At 54.7% G+C, this 18,579-nt stretch overlaps 2 protein-coding genes across 3 annotated transcripts in view; one reads left to right on the top strand and one right to left on the bottom strand.

Moving 5' to 3' along the window:
- Positions 1-104: 104 nt before the first annotated feature.
- Positions 105-14,449, top strand: ERGIC3 (ERGIC and golgi 3). Of its 2 annotated transcripts, XM_032858785.1 has the most exons (14): positions 105-272; positions 411-481; positions 585-672; positions 886-1,005; positions 6,535-6,628; positions 7,469-7,634; positions 7,779-7,836; positions 11,342-11,356; positions 11,999-12,030; positions 12,841-12,937; positions 13,015-13,079; positions 13,758-13,894; positions 13,974-14,029; positions 14,234-14,449. In XM_032858785.1, exons 1-14 carry the CDS (start codon positions 185-187, stop codon positions 14,311-14,313), a joined length of 1,167 nt encoding a protein of 388 aa, XP_032714676.1. In that variant the 5' UTR covers positions 105-184; the 3' UTR covers positions 14,314-14,449. The 2 variants fall into 2 exon arrangements, with proteins under 2 accessions (XP_032714676.1, XP_032714674.1); XM_032858783.1 differs by lacking the exon at positions 11,342-11,356 and having other exon boundaries at positions 107-272.
- A 1,661-nt stretch (positions 14,450-16,110) lies between these two features.
- LOC116868773 (fer-1-like protein 4) overlaps positions 16,111-18,579 on the bottom strand; it is a 33,263-nt gene continuing 30,794 nt past the window's right edge. The window contains 7 exon segments of the mRNA XM_032859415.1: positions 16,111-16,346; positions 16,443-16,543; positions 16,657-16,896; positions 16,898-16,938; positions 17,388-17,563; positions 17,565-17,627; positions 17,823-17,921. Coding sequence (XP_032715306.1) covers positions 16,148-16,346; positions 16,443-16,543; positions 16,657-16,896; positions 16,898-16,938; positions 17,388-17,563; positions 17,565-17,627; positions 17,823-17,921 — 919 coding nt within the window. The 3' untranslated portion in view covers positions 16,111-16,147.

Below are 18,579 nucleotides of genomic sequence, written 5' to 3'. Positions count from 1 at the left end.
AGACTGCAGCCCCCAGCACCGGTGGGCGGGGCGGCCAGAACGAGAACTCGAGCGAGGGGTGGTGCCAAGCGTGCGCATTGGTGCGCCTGCGTGCGCAAGAAGAGGGGGCGTGGCTCAAACTCCTGGCCGGAAGCAGGAGGCCGCCGGGGCGGGCCGGCTGGCGTCCCCTTTCCGGCTGGTCCCCATGGAGGCGCTGGGGAAGCTCAAGCAGTTCGATGCCTACCCCAAGACTCTGGAGGACTTCCGGGTCAAGACCTGCGGGGGCGCCACGGGTAGGCCGCTACGGGGCCGGGGTCGCTGGGACATGGGTGTCCGAGAGCTTGGCCTGGGCGCCCGGACCCGGCCGGGCCTATGGGGGGCTTGAGAGAATGGAGCAGAGGCCCTTCTGACCATCGCTCCCTTCCCCGCAGTGACCATTGTCAGTGGCCTCCTCATGCTGCTACTGTTTCTGTCTGAGCTGCAGTATTACCTCACCACTGAGGTAAGGGGCGGGCCTAGTACGTGGGCGGGGCTTGGCATTCTAGGGATGGGAGTGGGGAAGGAGAGGCGTAGGGCCAAGTCTTACTGAGGTAGTGCTGCTCCAGGTGCATCCTGAACTCTATGTGGACAAGTCACGGGGAGATAAACTGAAGATTAACATCGACGTATTTTTTCCGCATATGCCTTGTGCCTGTGAGTACCTACCAGGGCTGGGAGTTGCAAGTTCTCAGGTGGGCTTCCAGATTCACACTTCCAGCCTTAGGTTCTGGATCGGATTCCAGGACAGCCCCTTTCCCCTAATCCACTGCTGCCCCCAGACAGCCCCAGCATCCCCTTATCCTCCAAAACCCAGATTCTCCCCTTGCCCTAGGTTCCCAGTACCTTACCCTGACTTCCTGCTTCCAGATCTGAGCATCGATGCCATGGATGTGGCTGGGGAGCAGCAGCTGGATGTGGAGCACAACCTGTTTAAGCAACGGCTAGATAAGGATGGCATCCCCGTGAGCTCAGAGGCCGAGCGTCATGGTAACTGTGGGGAGGAGGCCAGATCTCAGATCCCAGAGCTGGACTTCCTTCTGGCAAGTGGGATGTGGCTGGCCAAATGACAAATGAAGCAGCTAAGACCCAGAGAAGTCAAGTGGCTTGCTTAGGGTCCCCCTGTTATTAAGAATCAGAGTGGCCTGAAATCCAGGCTTAGTAGAGTACTCTAGTTGGCTATCATTCTCAGAGGTCTCCAATCCCTGCCTATCACAGGTGAGTAACAGAAGTTTCAGGATGGTCTTATGTGCTGTTACCTTGGCAGAACTCCTCTAGGTGGACCCACATTTCTCTGGGCATTCGCTTCCCCATCCTGATAGCTGAATTCAGCCTTTAGTGTTCTTCCCCTTTGGAAGGCACTTCCAAGGGTGGCTCAAGGTTAAGAGTTTACATTCTTGAGTTAGATTGCCTGAATGTAATTCAGACAAAAGTAATTTTGTCTCTTGCAGCCTATGACCTCACCTATAAAGCCATGATAAACACTAGTACCAACCACATGGAATTATACAATCAAATGAAGTCCTATGTGTGTGATGCCTGGTACAGTGTGGCTGTCCACCCTGACTTCCTTTCCTGTCCCTAGGTGGCCTCCCGGGGCCTACATTAATGCAGTTTCCCACCATAGCAAAACCCTCCTCAAAGCTATGATTTCTCACACCTTAGGGATTGCTGTGTTCTGAGCTTTATCAGTTGTTTGTTCAACAGATTTATGTTGAAAACCTGTAAAAACCAAGGAATTTGCTGTAGCATTGTAAATAGGGTATAAGAAAGCAGAGTCAAGGTTGATTCCAAGGGTTTTGCCATGAGCAAATAAATGACTTGCAATAGGCATGACTAGAGAGGAGAAAGAGGATGTGTGTGTGTGTGTGAGAGAGAGAGAGACAGGGAATATTATTTATCTTCTGCCGTGTAACAAATTATCCTCAAAATTAGTGGCTTAATAGGACAAACATTGCTTTTTTTCGGTTTCTGTGGGTTGGGAATTCAAGACTGGTGTGGTTGGGTGGTTCTGACTTAGGGTCTCTCATGAGATTACAGTCTAGCTGTTGGCTGAGGCTATAGTCATCTGAAGGCTTGACTGGGGCTGGAGGGTCTACTTCTAAGAGCTCAAGTGTATGGCTGTTGGCAAGATGCCTCAGTGCCTTTAAGCACACGGTCCTCTCAATAGAGCTGCTTCAGTGTCCTCACAGCATGGCATCTGGCTTCTCCCTGTGCATGTGATCTGGGAAACCACAAGGTAGAAACCGCAGCTGCTTTTATGACCTAGCCTCAGAAGTTGGACACCATTGTTTCTGCAATATATGAGTGGTCACACACATCAGCCCTATTCATTACAGGAGGTGGGACTACATAAGGATGTGAATACCAGGAAGTGGTGATCACTGAGGACTTCTTGGGGATTGGTCTCACAAGGAAGGATGAGGATTGGGAGGTAGATTTCAGGTTTGAGGCATGTTAAACTTGGGGTGCCCATTTATACCTTATGATGTTAAGGAGGCAGTTAGACTACCAGTCTAGACGTTAGAGAAGGGCTGGGGAATAAATGTAGGAGTTATCGGCATGCAGATGGCAGTAAAGCCACTGGACTAAAGGAGAAGACCTAAGGAGTAAAAATGTTAGTAGAGTAGAGGTCTAGGGACTGTACCCTCAGCCCCTCCAATATTTAGAAGTCAGGAAAAGAGGATCCAGGAAGGAAGATTGAGAGCCATTAAGGTAGAAGAGAAACAAGAGATGTTGCAAAAGCCAAATGGAGGCTGTCTTTCAAGAAGAGAGAGTGAGCAACTGTCAGAAGCCATTGAGAGTCCTATAAAATCAGTAAGAGTTGACCATTGCAATTGGCAACATGGAAGCCCCTGGAGACTTTACAAAGAATAATTTCAATACTGTTGAGGATGAAAATCTGATGAAAGAACAGTAAAGGAAAGAGAGCCATTGAGTAAAAATAACGCTTTCAGGGGCACCTGGGTAGCTCAGTGGGTTAAGCCTCTGCCTTCGGCTCAGGTCATGATCTCAGGGTCCTGGGATCGAGCCCCGCATCAGGCTCTCTGCTCAGCAGGGAGCCTGCTTCTCTCTCTCTGCCTGACTCTCTGCCTGCTTGTGATCTCTCTCTCTCTCTCTGTGTCAAATAAATAAGATCTTAAAAACAAAACAAAACACTTTCAGGTGTTTTGCCCTAAGAGAGCAGAGAAGGCAGGGTAGGGGCTGACAGAGAATGCAGGTGGCCTGATGGATTTGGTGGGGAGATCAAGTGGTCTCTGTTGCTTCTCTGTTCTTCGTGGAAATTGAAAGTGAGGTCATGGGGCGCCTGGGTGGCTCAGTCATTAGGCATCTGCCTTCAGTTCAGGTCATGATCCCAGGGTCCTGGGATCGAGCCCCACTCAGGCTCCCTGCTTGGCGGGAAGCCTGCTTCTCCCTCTCCCACTCCCCCTGCTTGTGTTCCCTTTCTCTCTATCAAATAAGTAAAATCTTTTTTTTTTTTTTTAATAGAATTGAAGTATAACATCATGGGGGCACCTGGGTGGCTCCATCGATTAAGCGTCCAACTCTTGATCTCAGCTCAGGCCTTTATCTCAGGCTCCACATTGGGCTCCATGCTAGGCATGGAACCCACTTAAAAAAAAAAAAGAAAGAAAAAATAACATTTTGTAAACTTAAGGTATATCGTGTGATGATTGGGTTACACTGGTGTTATGAAATGATTACCACAGTATGGTTAGCTAGCATATCCATCACTTCACATGGTTATGTTTTGTGTGTGTGGTAAGAACCAATATTGAAGATCTACTCTCTTAGCAACTTTCAAGTATACAGTACGGTGTTGTTAACTACAGTCTATCCTATACATTAGATCCCACAACTTACTCATCTTCTAACTGGGAGTTTATGCCCCCTGATCAACATCTCCCTGTTTCCCCCACCTCCCAGCCCCAGACACCATTCTAGTGTCTGTTTTTATGAAACAGACTTTTTTAGATTCTACATGTAAATGAGATCATGAAGTTGTCTTTCTCTGTCTGACTTATTTTACTTAGCATAATGTCCTCAACCTTTATCCGTGTTGTTGCAGATAAAGGATTTCCTTCTTTTTAGTGGCTGAATGAAACTCCATTATGTATATATGCACCACATTTTCTTTATCTGTTCATCTGCTGACGAACACTTAAGATTGTTTCCATGTCTTGGCTGTTGTAAATAATGCTGCAAAGAACATGGGACTGCAGATACTGATACGAGATATGATTTTGGGTTTTTTTGGATATATACCCAGCAGTGGAATTGCTAGAACATATGGTAGTTCTCTTTTTAATTTTTCAAGGAACTTCTGTACTGTTTTCCATAGTGGCTGCACCAATTTATATTCCCACCAAGAGTGCACGAGCATTCCCTTTTTCCCACATCTTTGTCAATACTAGTTATTTCTTGTTTTTTGTTGTTGCTTTATTTTTAAAGAGGTTTTTGGGGTTTTTTTAAGATTTTATTTAATTATTTGACAGAGAGAAAGAGCACAAGTAGGCAGAGAGGCAGGCAGAGAGAGAGGGGGAAGCAGGCTCCCAGCCGAGCAGAGAGCCCAATGTGGGGCTCAATTCCAGGACCCTGGGATCATGACCCGAGCCGAAGGCAGAGGCTTAACCCGCTGAGCCACCCAGGCGCGCTGCTATTTTCTTTTTTTTTTTTTAAGTCGGCTCCACTCCTAATGTGGGGATCAAATTCACAACCCCAGGACCGAGAGTTGCATTTTATACTGAGTCAGCCAGGTGCCCCAATACTAGTTATTTCTTGTTTGTTTTTTAAAGATTTTATTTATTTGAGAGAGAATGAAAGTGAGCACGAGAGGTGGGAGGGTCAGAGGGAGAAGCAGACTCCCTGCTGAGCAGGGAGCCCCCGTGGGACTAGATCCCAGGACTCCAGGATCACGACCCCAAGCCGAAGGCAGTCGCCCAACCAACTGAGCCACCCAGGTGTCCTGTTTGTTTGTATTTATGAATTATAACAGCCATTCTAGCAGGTGTGAGGTGATCTCTCACGGTTTTGACTTGCAGTTCCCTGATGATTAATGCTGTTGAGCTCTTTTCCATTTACCTGTTGGCCATTTGTATGTGTTCTTTTGAAAAATATGTGTTCAGGTCCTTTGTCCATTTTTAATTAGATCCTTTGATGTTCATTTGTTTTGCTGTTGAGTTGTATGAGTTCCTTATGTAATTTGGATAGTAACCCCTTATCAGATATATCATTTGTGAGTATTTTCTTGTATTCCATAGGTTGCCCTGTCGTTTTGTTAATCGTTTCTTTTGCAGTGCAGAAGCTTTTTATTGTGGTGTCGTCCCACTTGTTTATTTTTGCTTTTGTTGCCTACACATTTGGTGTCATAACCAAAAAATAATTACCAAGACTAATGTCAGGGAGCTCTTTCCTTATTTTCTTTCAGAAGTTTTACAATATTAGTCTTATATTTAAGTCTTTAATCATTTCGAGTTAATTTTTGTGAGTTGTATAAGATAGGGGTCCAGTTTCATTTTTTGCATATAAACATCCAGTTTTCCCAGCAGCATTTATTGAAGACAGTCCGTTCCCCATTTGGGCCATGGAATTTAAATAAGGAGGGAAGCGAGGGCATGAGGGGGTGATGGTGTCAGTGTTGTCAAAGAATTGGTGGTTTCTGGGTACCAGAGGTAGTGAGCTGGGAAAATAAGGATAAGGAGTCAGAGATTGGGATACTTGAAATTGAATTGTGGAAGGTTTCAGTCATGGGAAATAACAGGGTCTAGGTGTGCATGTGGGAATGAGGCTCAGATGGGAGGACAAAATACCACTTGGGAAGGCAGGAGGTCGCGGCATTGAATATTGCAGTCTGCGGTTAGGAGGAGGTAAAGTCAGGGAGTCGGGCGCAGAGAGAGAGGTCTGAGGTGTAGCACCAAGGTGAGGTGGTTAAAGGCACACGCCTGGAAACTAGGGCTGAAATCTGCCACTTACTGTGTCACACTGGGCAGAGCTACTTCTCATCTCTGAGTCTCCGCATCTTTGCAAGTACAATGTGGGTAGTAATCATCCCAGTCTTCCTCGGATCCGTGTGTGGTGAAAGACATTCTGTGCACAGTGACCTGTAGTCAGCTAACACTTAGTATTTGCTGTTACTGTTTCATTACTCGTACTTTTATTTCGAGAAATAATACATGTGCCGAAGTGCTTAGTGCCTGACACATGGTGTGCACCATATAAATATTGGCTGTTTTTTTTTTAAGATTTTATTTATTTATTTGAGAGACCGCAAGAGAGGGGGAGGGGCAGAGGGAGAGGGACAAGCAGACTCCCTGCTGAGCAGGGAGCCTGATGGGGATCACGACCTGAGCCAAAGGCAGGCGCTTAACCAAATGAGCCACCCAGGCACCCCAGTATTAGCTATTATTGTAGCTTTTATTATGCCCAGGCCACAGACCAAAGGGCCTGTGCAGGGGTCAGGGGTGCAGTTTTCACTCTGTCTGCTCCCAGCTGATGCCCCTGCCTCTGTCCTCCCCTTAGAGCTCGGGAAAGTCGAGGTAAAGGTGTTTGACCCTGACTCCCTGGACCCTGATCGCTGTGAGAGCTGCTATGGTGCCGAAACAGAAGACATCAAGTGAGCTGGACCCTGGGGGCCGGGGTGGGGGGGTTCCCCGCGAGGCACCATGTGTCAGCCATCCTCCGTCTGTGGCGGGCTCCACGGCAGGTGGGGGAAGTTGGAACGGGAGTTGAGTGGGGATGGGATGTGTACCTCAGTCACTGCTCCTGGTGCAAGTGACTGGGGCTGTATGGCCAGGCCCTGTGTGGGGCCAGAGCCAGGTGGAGGCTGAAGTGGTCCCCGCTCCAGTTCAGAGTCCAGCCGCCTGGGTTCCACCCTTGTGTCCTCGGGCAGAGCCACATAACCTCTCTGGGGAAGGGGGTTGGTGAGAACATGTCTTCCAGAACAGTCACATTGGGATTAGGGTACACTGTATGTAAAGAGCTGGGATTGTAGGCCCAGCCCAGGTGATGAGGCCTGTGATAGGCGGCCACTGCTGTTCTGTAACTCGGGCCCTGGCCCCCAAGAAGCTGATTCCGCAGGTCTAGGGTAGGGCCTGGGAGTGTGTATTTAATATTTTTTCCCATTGTGGTAAAATATGTATGACTTTTAAAACTTAGCATTTTAACCATTTTCACGTGTTGGAGTCAGTGGCATTAACTACCTTCAGGTGTTCGGCAGCTGTCACTGCTCTCTGTCCTAAAACATTTCAGCATCCCCAACAGAATGGGAATATGCATTTTGAACAGTCCTGCTGCCTCTGAGCAAACGTGGTTTGAGAACATTTGGTGGCCGGGGGGCAAGGCTGGCGGAGGCTTCATCCGTGGACAGCACTGCTTGTCTCCCGAGGTCCCGGCTCCCGGCCTGTGCCGCTGTCCGGCTCTCACCGCGTGCCCCACCCCTCCCCCCTGCCCGCAGGTGCTGCAACACCTGTGAAGACGTGCGGGAGGCATATCGGCGTCGGGGCTGGGCCTTCAAGAACCCAGACACTATCGAGCAGTGCCGGCGAGAGGGCTTCAGCCAGAAGATGCAGGAGCAGAAGAACGAAGGCTGCCAAGTGTATGGCTTCTTAGAAGTCAACAAGGTACGGGAGGGACTGAGGTGGGAAAGGGCCAGCTGAGCTGTGGGTTGGCCCCGCTCCACGGTGAATCAAGGGCCCTCTCAGGCCCTCAGGAGACCAGAGGAAGGGAAGAGACGGCTGGAGAATGAGTGGGAATATCCCCTACAGGTGGCCGGAAACTTCCACTTTGCTCCCGGGAAGAGCTTCCAGCAGTCTCATGTGCATGGTGAGTGCACCTGCCTTCGCTGGGGGTTTTAGACCCTGGATGCCCCGGTGGGTTTAGTGCCCCTGCGCCTGCCCGCCCGATGCTGTGTGTCCTCGGCCCGGGGGAGACCCTCATCATGGGGTAGCAGTTTGGTACACAGTTCAGAGCACAGTCTGGGGAGCCAGACTGCCTGGGTTCAGAGTTCAGTTTCAGACCTTACTGGCTATGCGAAACTTGGAGGAATTTCCTTCACCTTTTTGAGCTCGTTTCCTATTTTATAAAATGGAGAGGCTGGTCCTTCTCTCCTAGGGTGCTTGTGCAGGTGAAGGCTGCGGCCCAGAGCCCGGCTGTGGGGGGCACTTGTCTCACAGTAGTTCCCAGGATCAGGTGTGCCGTGTGGGAGGCTTTGGGGTCAGCAGGGCAGGGTTCAAACACAGGGCCAGCCCCTCCCAAGTTAGGTCAGATTTGGGGACTAGGGAGCCCCATTCAATTTCTTCTCTAAAATGGGGCTGCAGATACTAGCCCCCCGCCACAGGTTGTTCACACAGATGAATAAGTGGGATTTCTGTTCCTTCCCGGGTTCCTCCGTGCACACACTAGGTATGCGGGAGTCACTGCGTACCCCCTTCTAGTCTGGGTGCTCACAGCGCACCTCCAAACGGAACACAGTCCTTGTCCTCGGCGTGTAGTAAAGAAACAGACCACAAACGTTACTGTTGAGTACTGTGAGCCCAAGAAAGGCAGGATCAAGATGACGGAGGCGAGGGGCTCTGGCGAGATGGTGCGTGTGTGCCATTGGTGTCGGGCGGGCAGGGAAGGACTGATGGGGTGGCATTTGAGTAAAGACCTGAAGAAGGTGAAGGAGCTAAGGGTGTCCGGGCAGAGGTGTCTGAAGCAGAGAGAAGAGCAAATGCAAATCTCTGAGCTGAGAACGGGCTTGGCGAGTTGGAGGCGCAGTAAGAAAGCGGGGGACTGGCACGCAGCGAGCAGGGCAGTGTGGCTAGGGGTGAGGTGAGCCTGGTAACGGGGCCACGGCCTGCAGGGTTTGGGAGGGCACCACAGGGACAAGGGCCCTTACTCTCCGTGAGACACACAGCCATCGTTGGGCTCTGAGGAGGTGCTACGTGCTGTGACTTGACTTGGCAGAGGTAGGCAGCCTGCTCTGTGGACAAGACTAGGGGCAGGACAGATCCAGAGAGGCTGGTAGGAGACCATGGCTGTGATCCATCTGGGCACAGGATGATGGGGGCCAGGCCAGAGTCGGGGAGGGACAAGCCGGGCTGGCTGATGTTGGAGGGTGAGGCCGAGAGGCGTGGCTGATGGGTGGCGGCGGTGGGCGCGGGAAGGGATGGGGTCAGAGATGACTCCAAAGTTGTGTGCCTGAGGAGTGAGAAGGATGAAGTTGTTTAGGGAGAGGGGAAGATTCAGAAGAATGTGGAAAAATCAAGCAGGAATTCGGTGACTGATATGTTCAGACTGGTGGGCTCCGGGTGTCCTTTTAGACAGTTCGGATGCAAGTAAGCAGCTGGCTGGATCTGGAGGTCAGGGGAGAGGTCCGGCCCCGAGATACTTAGGTGGCAGTCCTCGGGTATGTAAAACAATGGAACAGGATGAGGTCGCCGTGGAGGTGAGGGTAGGCAGTGAGGAGGGGAGCTCCAAAGATGGAGCATGGCACCTCCCCTGTCAGAGGACACGGGCGTTGGGAGGAAGCAGCCGCTGGACCAGTAAGGAGCGCTGGTCAGACGGGAAGGCCAGCGGAGAGGGGGTGTCCCGAAAGCCTGGGGAAGGAGGCGTTTCCAAACCCAGACCCGATGTTTCTGCACGCCGAGTGAGAGTTGCCCCCTGGCTGTATGACCTAGCAGTGGTCACTGTGACGTTGGCCGCAGCTTTCGTGGAGTGATAGGGATCACCACTGTGTGGCTCAGGAAGGAAAGGGAGAGGGGTTGGAGCCTGTGAGAAGGACCACTCTTCTGTGGAGTTTGCTCGAAAGGGAAGAGGGTGGGCTGGACCGGGAGGGCAAGGGCTAGACTCGAGGGGGCTGGTGGACAAGCTGTGCGAGGCAGCAGTGGGTGACATGCGGTGGGAACAGTCCGCCGCAGAGCTGGCCAGTCATGCTCCAGGGTGGGCAGGACCGTCACCAGGGTGACGTCCTCGAGAGGAAAAAAGAAGACAGAACCGCGTGCCCTAGAAATGTAGAAAGCCCAAACATGGCAACGGGAGGAAAGGCTGACCAATTCGGGACAGGTAGGATGACAGCTGTGATCAGGAGATCACCGGGAAGGGTGACAGGGTTGTGGAGGAGACAGTGGTGCCCAGACTCGAGAGCCGAGAGCCGTTGAGAGGCGCGAAGGGCCAGCCTACGCTTCTGTGTGGATCTCGAAGGGACTAAGACGAGTAGGGAGAGTCAGTGTACTTTGCCACAAGCTGCAAAGCTGGGGATTTTTAGGGCAGCTCGAGGGACCATGATCTGGAATGGCATTAAGAAGCAAGGCCTCACTTTGGGCTACGGAGGAGGCTAAGCATGGGGAAGAAATCATCACCCCTGAGGGGGCTGCAGGGAAAGGACTGTCAAGAGAGAGTCAGGCTGCGGTTGGAGCGCGACAATGAATTGAATGCATAGAGGCTGAAGAAGTAGGGGTTTCCCTGATGAGTAATGGGGCCCCCTGGGAGGGTTGGGAGTCGGGATTGTATTGGGGGATGTGCGGAGCTGCAGTGTGACGGGCGTCCGGGGGTGAGAGATGAGCTGGTGATCCTGCGTGCCCAGCGACCGCAGTGAGCAGGAGGAACGGGCCTCCTGGAGGGAGCGCGGCTGGTGTGGAAGGCAGTGTGCAGGGTGAGGCTGAATGCTGGGCAGGGGCGGGAGGTGGGTCCAGAGCCCCCTCTTCTGGAGGGGTCAGGGGTCTCACAGGGACACTGGGAGACGGTCAGGGTCGCACTGCTGGCCGGGCTCTGGAGGCATGCAGTGGGAGGTCCCACGTGGGCTGCAGCCCGAGTCAGGGAGCCCAGAGCAGAGGTGCTCTGTCTCCTGGGAGGGTGTTCAAAACACAAGGCTACAGTTGCCTGAGGCCAGAGGTCTGGCTGAATGGAAGGTCTGGGAGCTAGTTTCTGACATCTTTGTTGCTTTGTGGGGGGATGATTATGAAGTTTACCTTGTGCTTTTCCATCTTAGATCCTACCTGGTCCTCAGAATACCCTTTGTAGAGATCACTGAGCCCCAGAGCGGGCAAGGTGCTTGCCCAAGGTCACACAGCTAGGAAAGTGGCTTATTGGGCTCTAAATCTTTTATTCTTCCTAGGCCACCGTACTTCTGCCCCCAAGAGCCCTTGCATTCCTCCCTGGCCAGGGAAGAGTTCCCCTGGGGATGAGACCAGGAGGAGCCTTGTTAGCAGGGTCCAGACCCTGCTGCTGAGCCAGAATATTCCAGCCTTCCTTTCTACCATGTGTCTTCCTCCGTAGTTCTCATTGTGAAGCTCTCAATCTCTTTTCTCTTCCTCCCGTCTCTCTCCTGCCCTCCCCCGTGCTGCAGTCCATGCTGTGGAGAGTAAGTGGCCCTGCCCCTCAGGGAGGCCAAGCCCCCACTTCTGGGGCAGCCTACCCTCTCAGGACGGGAGGAGGTTTGGATGGGCCTGGGATGGGGGTCTTACTTTTCAGGTAGGGTTCCTTGAAGTAGGAGAGATCAGGTCCAGAGGGCAGGAAGCACTGGTTCTGAAATAGATAGTACAGGGTACCCATAGTGTTTCCTTTGGGGGCTCTGAGGGTGGGGGCCCGGGGGTCGGGGAAAGTGCTTGGACAGCCTTCTCAGGGCCCACCTCACATTGGGGCTCAGCGATTGGCCCTCAGCTGTACTTAGTGAGAGACCAGAGTCAGCGGGGCTTGTCTCCAGAGGTGCAAGCAGGGACTTGGTGGGAGTGGAAACCTGGGAGACAGCCATAGAGGGCTCCCTGTATGTTTTGGGGGGAAATGGGGTCTGTGTTCTTAAGGTCCGAGGAGGGCCTGGACTCGCACACAGGCCCAAGGGGGGCCTGACGGGCGGCCCTCCAGCAGGGCCAGGCTGGGGGGTGGAGGGTCAGAGGAGCTAGGCAGTCACACTCTAAGAGGGGTGTGGAGGCCTGAGCAAGGACGCTGAGGGAGCCAGGAGGCCAGTGCTATCCCATCTGATGACACCTTCTCCCTTCTCTCCTAGTCCATGACTTGCAGAGCTTCGGCCTCGACAACGTACGTACCGCCGGAAGCCATATGGGGCGGATGGGCATGGGAGATGACTGCTGCCTTCTTGTCTCTGCAGGGATGTCCTGGGATGGGGGAGTAGAGAAAAATATACCATATTCTGCCAGGCAATCAGTCTGAGGGCAGAGAACTGAGGTCTGCACAGGTCAGAGATGGGCAGGGCTGGGCAAGAGTGTCCTGGGCGAAGGGATCCTCTGGCAAAGTCAGGAGGGAGTGGAGAACTTCTCAGAACCCGCAGAGGCAGGTGTGTAGAGGTTGGCACGGACCAGACTGCACAAGCCTCAGGCCAAGCAGCGGTCTGGTCTTCCTCCTGCAGGCGGTGGAGGTTATTGGTCCTTTAACTGGGGTGATTATGTAATCAGATTTGCATGTTTTTAAAGACCCTTCTAATGGTTGAGGTTGATAAGACTAGAGCAGGACAGGTGTCAGAGCTGGGAAGTCTGCCCCCCTCAACCCCCAGGCTAGGCTCCCCTGGCTTGAGACTTCCAGGCAGACCAGGCACCTGCCACACCTGTCCGTGCCCAGCCTTTACTGGCTTTGTAGTGGAATGCCACCAGAACCTCAAACTGGAGGCCCAGAGGCCGTGGACTCTGTGAGAAAGGAGTTCCCCAGTGGGGTGTAGGGGTGCCTGTGTTGGTCACATTCTCCCAGGCAGGATGTCTCCCTCCCTCCCCCATCTCCACACGTCCCCTCCCCAGACCCGGCATCCCTGTCTGCTGCTGTCCTGCGGAACCATTGATGGGGTGAGGCCTGGTGGGGCCTTGAGTGCCAAGGCTCAGGTGCTGCTGTTGCTTTCAGATCAACATGACCCACTACATCCGGCATCTGTCATTCGGGGAGGACTACCCGGGCATTGTGAACCCCCTGGACCGCACCAATGTCACCGCACCCCAAGGTACCAGCCTGGGAGGTAGCTCTTGGCTGCCAGAGCCCTGCCCGGCACCCATGCCCAGTGCTCTGTTCCCCCTGCAGCCTCCATGATGTTCCAGTACTTCGTGAAGGTGGTACCCACAGTGTACATGAAGGTAGACGGGGAGGTGAGTCTGGAGGAGCTCAGCTGTCAGAGTCCCTCTTGGTGCCAAGCACTTGAGTCCCGTTGACCTGGGAAGTGGGGTGCTGCTCTTATCCCCAGATGATGGATGACAGGCTGGGGGCGGGGGAGTAATATACCCTCACAGCCAGAGTGAAGGGCCCAGGCTGTCAGACTTGAAAGCACTTTAACTTTCTACTTGTCCTCACTGCCTCCATCCATTCCTCTGGTGCTCACTGTCCCTGTGGTCTGCCCTGGGCTGGGGGCTAACCCTTCCTGGGGGCCCTCCTCCCCTTCCTGCGGGCCCTCCTCCCCTTCCTGCTGTGGCCTATGGAGCAGCATCTCAGCAGACAGGATGTCAGGCCTGGCCTTGCCAGGAACTCATGGTGCGGCCTTGGCAAGTTGTTTCCCATCCCGTGAACCCCCACTGAGAGAATCCACCCTATGTAGCTGGGATCGGTAAACTGTAGAGAGCTGGTGACCCAGGGGAAGGCGGCGTGGTGAGGCTGAGAGTGTGTCTGGGTGGCCCCCGAGTCTTGCGGTGGTTATGAGCCACGTGGGGCCTTATTTTCTCTCCCACACAGTCCAGGTGCCACGGACAAGGGCAGGAGCAGGTGTAGGTCTGAGAGGGTTTGGGAGCCAGGTCACAGACTTGGCCCCGGCCCAGACTCTCTTCCTGTCCCAGGTGCTGAGGACAAATCAGTTTTCTGTGACCAGACACGAGAAGGTCGCCAACGGGCTGATGGGTGATCAGGGGCTTCCCGGAGTCTTCGTGCTGTATGAGCTGTCACCCATGATGGTAAAGCTGACAGAGAAGCACAGGTGAGTGTGGCAGAAGGGAGGGGCCTGGGACTGCGGGGTGGAGGGGTGCCTGCTGACCCCCTGCCCATCCCTCCTCCAGGTCCTTCACGCACTTTCTGACAGGCGTGTGCGCCATCATCGGGGGCATGTTCACAGGTTAGAAGCTCAAGGGCGTCTGGCTGGGGCTGGAGCGTGGTGGGGGGATGTGAAGCCTGGGTTCCCTGCTGGAGTTTTACTTGGGGAAGGAGGACTACCTCAACAGCCAAGGGGAGATGCTGGCCTAACCGGTCAGGTCAAAAGGCTCTGGGGTCCAGTCAAGGGCCCAGCAGGGCCAGCGCCAGCCCTTGTGTCTCTCCCCAGTGGCTGGACTCATCGATTCGCTCATCTACCACTCGGCTCGAGCCATCCAGAAGAAAATCGACCTCGGGAAGACAACATAGTTGTCTCCTTCCCCCGCTGCTGTTCTGTTCTCCCGTTTCTCTTTGGCCCTGTGGGCATTCCCAGCCTCTTGCCCACCCCACCCCTACTCGGCGTCGGTCTCAGTGCAGGTTCATAAATCTGTTGGTTGTGATAGTACTTGCTGGTCTCCATGTGGTTCTTGTCTGGTTGGAGCCTAGAAACAACCCCTCATCACAGCCACTTCCCGAAGGCAGTCAGGACTGACAGATCAGGCCAGGTGCCCTCTGGGAGCCCCACGTGGACATCCCCTGGCTCATGGGGCTTTAGTCACACCAGATGAATGTCCGTCCCACTGTCCTCCGTCCCTCCTCTGAGGTGGTCTTTGGGCCTTTTGGGCTCAGCTCCAGGGTGGAGATGGACCTTTCCAGGAGGAGCTTCCTGGAGCCACCACGGCCCGCAGGCTCATGACAGGCTGATCCCAGTGGTACTAGGGCCTTGGGTGCAGGCTGGGGCTTGCCCCCTCTTCCGTGATAGCTGAAGCCAGGGCCTCTCCCTGCCACCCTGGGCTCAGTCTCCTGAGCGGGATCCAGGCAGGTCATGTGCAGTCTCCAAGGTGGAGGCAGCACTGGAAAACGGAGGCATGGTAGCAGTGGCCGTTCTGGAGGCGGGCTGGCGTCAGATCCCCAGCTCTGGAGCTCGCCAGGGCTTCCCATCACAGCCCACAGTACGTGTGCAGAGCCAGGGCCAGGAGCCCACTGCACAGCAGCCCCGGAAGCAGGGGCATTAGCGCCAGTCAGTTCGCCCGATCGTTTCTCAGGGAGGGGCTGGGTAAGACATTCGTAGGGAGGGAAGTAGAGAGGACAAGCAGCAGGGTAGGACGATGAGAGCAAAACGTCTAGAGGCAGAAAGACCTGAGATCTAGCTCTGATGGGATCCCTCACGAGCTGTGACCTTGGCCAGGTCTCCTCTGCAAGTTACAGATCAGATTGCGTGCTGTAGTGAGCCTTGTTTTTTCTGTCAGCTGGAAACCATTTCTACTTGTTAATAAAACCCCGAGTTTCCTCTAGAAACCTCCCTGTCTACCTTCTCAGCTTCTGTGTTGGGGAGGAGGTTTGATCTCCCACCCTAAGCTCCAGGGAGGTCTCAATCCACATGTCTCCCACCCCCAGCGCGACATTGCCAGCTCTGGGCTCTGTCGGAACTAGGAAAACTAGGACATGAATGTGGGGAGACCTGAGGTTGGTGCCGCCATCCTGCAGTTCCGGCGGGGTGGCGAACCCTCTACAAATGACCTAGCCCCCAGAGGACAGCTGAGCCCACAGGCAGAGAACCGGTCCTAGTGACATCTTCTGACCCCTGGGACAGGCTGCCGGCTAAGCCCTGGGAATCGCAACCGTGCCAGCTCCCCAAAATGCCTTTTTGCTTCAGCCAGTTTGGGTTGCGATTTCTATTTGCAACCAGAAGTGTGCTGATAGGCTTACTCTCAGCATATCAGAAGTAGGTAAGTGCTTAGCTGTCACAGAATGGTAGAAGCCATAAGCAGGTTAAGTAAAAGGGATGTCATTATCAGAAGCAAGAGCAACAGGTGATAGCTTGGTGGCCAGGACTCTTGGCCTTGAACTTCCTGCCAGGTCCCGTTCTTCCTCTGAGCAGCCTCACACCCTTGGGTGAGTCCCCAGCACCTGTCACCCGGGGAAAGCTTTGTTTTCTGCCCTTGTATCATGTCCACCCTAAGTTCAGGCATCAGAGGGGAGGCACAGTCAAGTTTATTCAAGGAAAGCAGTGAACTCCCAACAGCTCCTGTCGGTGAGAAGAACTCCCCAGGAGGACTGGAGGGGCGGGAGTTCCAGGAAGAGTATGCAGGGTCAGTTAGGGTCAGGGCTGGTGGAGGGGGCGGAAGACGACCTGGCTGATCTGGCCGGGCAAGGTCTAGAAGACCAGGAGGAGGAAGACGGCGACCAGGGCCAGCAGCAGCAGCAGCAGCAGCACCAGGATGCGCCAGTACCGGCGCCAGATGAAGAAGACGAAAGTCTTAAGTGGGTTCACAAACCAGTTGAAGGAAGTTTTCGGGCGGCTGTGGGGGCGGGGGAAAAGGGGATGTCAGAACGCCGAGCAAGCCCCTGCCCCACTCCGGCCCCTCCTGCCCCGCTCGACCCCGCCTCCCCCTCACTTGGGCTTGTCCAAGGGCTCCGGCTCCTTCCGGCCCTTCCCCACTGGCCGCTTCTCCGCCTCCTCCACGGTCAGCAGCTCAAACTCTGCCTCCACCTTCCCCTAAAGAAAGGGGGAACAGAGGCCAGGCTCGGAGGTGGGCTTAGGCCGCCCCTCCTGCCCCTCCCCCGCCCCCCACAATCAGCAGCCCGCGGTCAGGAGTCCGCCTCACCCACCGTGAGCACGTGGACGTGGCCTCTGGGGTCCGTGAACGCTAAATCCTCCGGCCGGCCCTTCCTCTTCTTCCTCCGCCTCTTCTTGCCGGCTGAAGCCTCCCGCTGCTCCCGTACCTCATCCTCCGGCTCCTGCAGCTTCACCACAGGCCACCAGCCCCGCAGGCGGCGGCAGCGGAAGAGGTTGCACCTCGGCCTGGCCCCGTCCCGGGCCAGCCTCACGGAGCAGAGCTCGGGGCCCCGGGGAACCCCGCACCATGTCTGGCAGCTGCAGCTCCAGGGATCCTGTAAGTCCGGAGCTCTGGGGTTAGGCCAGAGATCAGGGTCTGTCTAGCAACCCCCCCCCCCCACACAGCAGGACTGTGCCTTGGGGCTTAGAAGCTCCGGGGTGATGCTCAGGCCACAGCAGCGGGCCACACAGCACGGTGTTCGTGCCAGCAGCTTGTCAGAGCCCAGCCAAACAGAGCCAAGGATGGAACTGGACTGCCAAAGCAGGGACCATGGCGTCAGAGTCCAAAGTGACCTTGGATTGGGGACATTATAGGGTGGGAATAGAGGTCTGTGCTCTGGGCTAAGTTCAGTAAGGAGGCCAGAAAGCCAAGAATAGTGACCTAAGGGTCTGAAACCCAGCATCCAGGGCTGGGTTAGAGTAGGGAACCAAGGGACGGGGAGCAGGGGCAACAAAGGCAGAAATTGGAGCCCGGGGGTGAGGCAGGAGGAAGGCGAAGCCGTACCAAGGAAGTCATTGGCAGAGATGCGGTCATAGTCCCAGACCTGCAGGACCAGCACCGCTGGCTGCCGGAACTCGGCTTCTTCCAGGGCGAAGGGTCCAGGCCGGCGCCGGACGCTCACCTCCCGCTCCGTGGGCAGGTAGTCGAAGCGGAATACGAAGCGCCAGTTGAAATTTCCCTCCCGTCAGGGAGTTGAGGTGAACATCTGTCTCCTGCTTATCGTGCTCCAGCCCCTTCACCCAGCTACAGGCAGGGGAGAGGGGCAGGCAGAGGGCTGGACCCCAGCACAGAGACCCAACCCAGAAACACGCTCTCCCCCAGCTTGCCTCCCCACCCCACCACCAGGCTAACCCTTTCCCCAGCTCCCGCAAGCCCCCAGCCCCTGACCTCAATCTCCGCTTAGTCCGCAGCCATCGGCCTGGGTGCCCGCAGGCTCACCTTTTCACATAGATGTCACTGGACAGCTCTCCAGTGAGCGGGTTCACATCATCCAAAACCACATCTTCCGTGTTCCAGATGATGACTCTGAGCTCATAGCTGGGGAATGTATTGGAAGAGAGTTTTAAGACTCTTGAGGCGCTCCTGAGAGGGGCTGCAGGAAGCAGGAAGGACCTCGGCCATGGCCATGACAAGGTTGACTATAACCTCAGATACAGAGCTGGAGGCATCAGCAGCAGGCTGACATGCAAGCTGCAGTTCTAGGGTGCAGAGGAGAGAGCGCCAGTCTGCAGACACAAGTGGGAGGGGCAGAGAGACAGCGGGGATGAGGGCATGCAGCCCCTGAGGGGCAGAAGGAGGGGCTCCAGCTTTCCTGTACTACCCCAAATAGCCCTGTCCTTGGCTGCCAGGGTTTTTCCTGGATATCCCCCCACCTCACCCCCCACACTGTCAATCTGACCTCTCCCAGGCTCCAGAGGTGGCAGAGGCCAGCCCCCCAACCACGCGGGTTGGTTAAGGGATTGGTTAAGGGACCAGCATTTGAAGCAAGCTGATCGAGGAGAGTCAGCCCTGAGACTTTTGCTCAGCCTGGTAAAGACACGTTTATGTTTCTGCTCAAGGAGTTGAGTTGGCAAGATGTAAGCCTGGCACCGTTAGCAGCCACCTTGCCCCCAGACTGCAGGAGCCTCCCATAGAGTGACAGCAACGAAAGCAGAGCCCACAGGTAGAAAGTGACAGACTGTGGACATCTGAAGCA

This window comes from Lontra canadensis, unplaced genomic scaffold, assembly GCF_010015895.1.
Source record: "Lontra canadensis isolate GAN:19392208 unplaced genomic scaffold, GSC_riverotter_1.0 scaffold16, whole genome shotgun sequence".
NCBI classification, from domain to species: Eukaryota; Metazoa; Chordata; class Mammalia; order Carnivora; family Mustelidae; genus Lontra; species Lontra canadensis.
The sequence above is the reverse complement of the archived record's forward strand: the minus strand, read 5'-3'. Positions and strand labels throughout refer to the sequence as shown.

What these genes read in the sequence shown, in the direction of transcription:
- ERGIC3 (XM_032858785.1), top strand. Translation starts at nt 185, where the DNA reads ATGGAGGCGCTGGGGAAGCTCAAGCAGTTCGATGCCTACCCCAAGACT. An exon ending in GACCTGCGGGGGCGCCACGG is followed by an intron (nt 273 to 410) that starts GTAGGCCGCTAC and finishes CCTTCCCCGCAG; the next exon opens with TGACCATTGTCAGTGGCCTC. An exon ending in CTCAGAGGCCGAGCGTCATG is followed by an intron (nt 1,006 to 6,534) that starts GTAACTGTGGGG and finishes TCCTCCCCTTAG; the next exon opens with AGCTCGGGAAAGTCGAGGTA.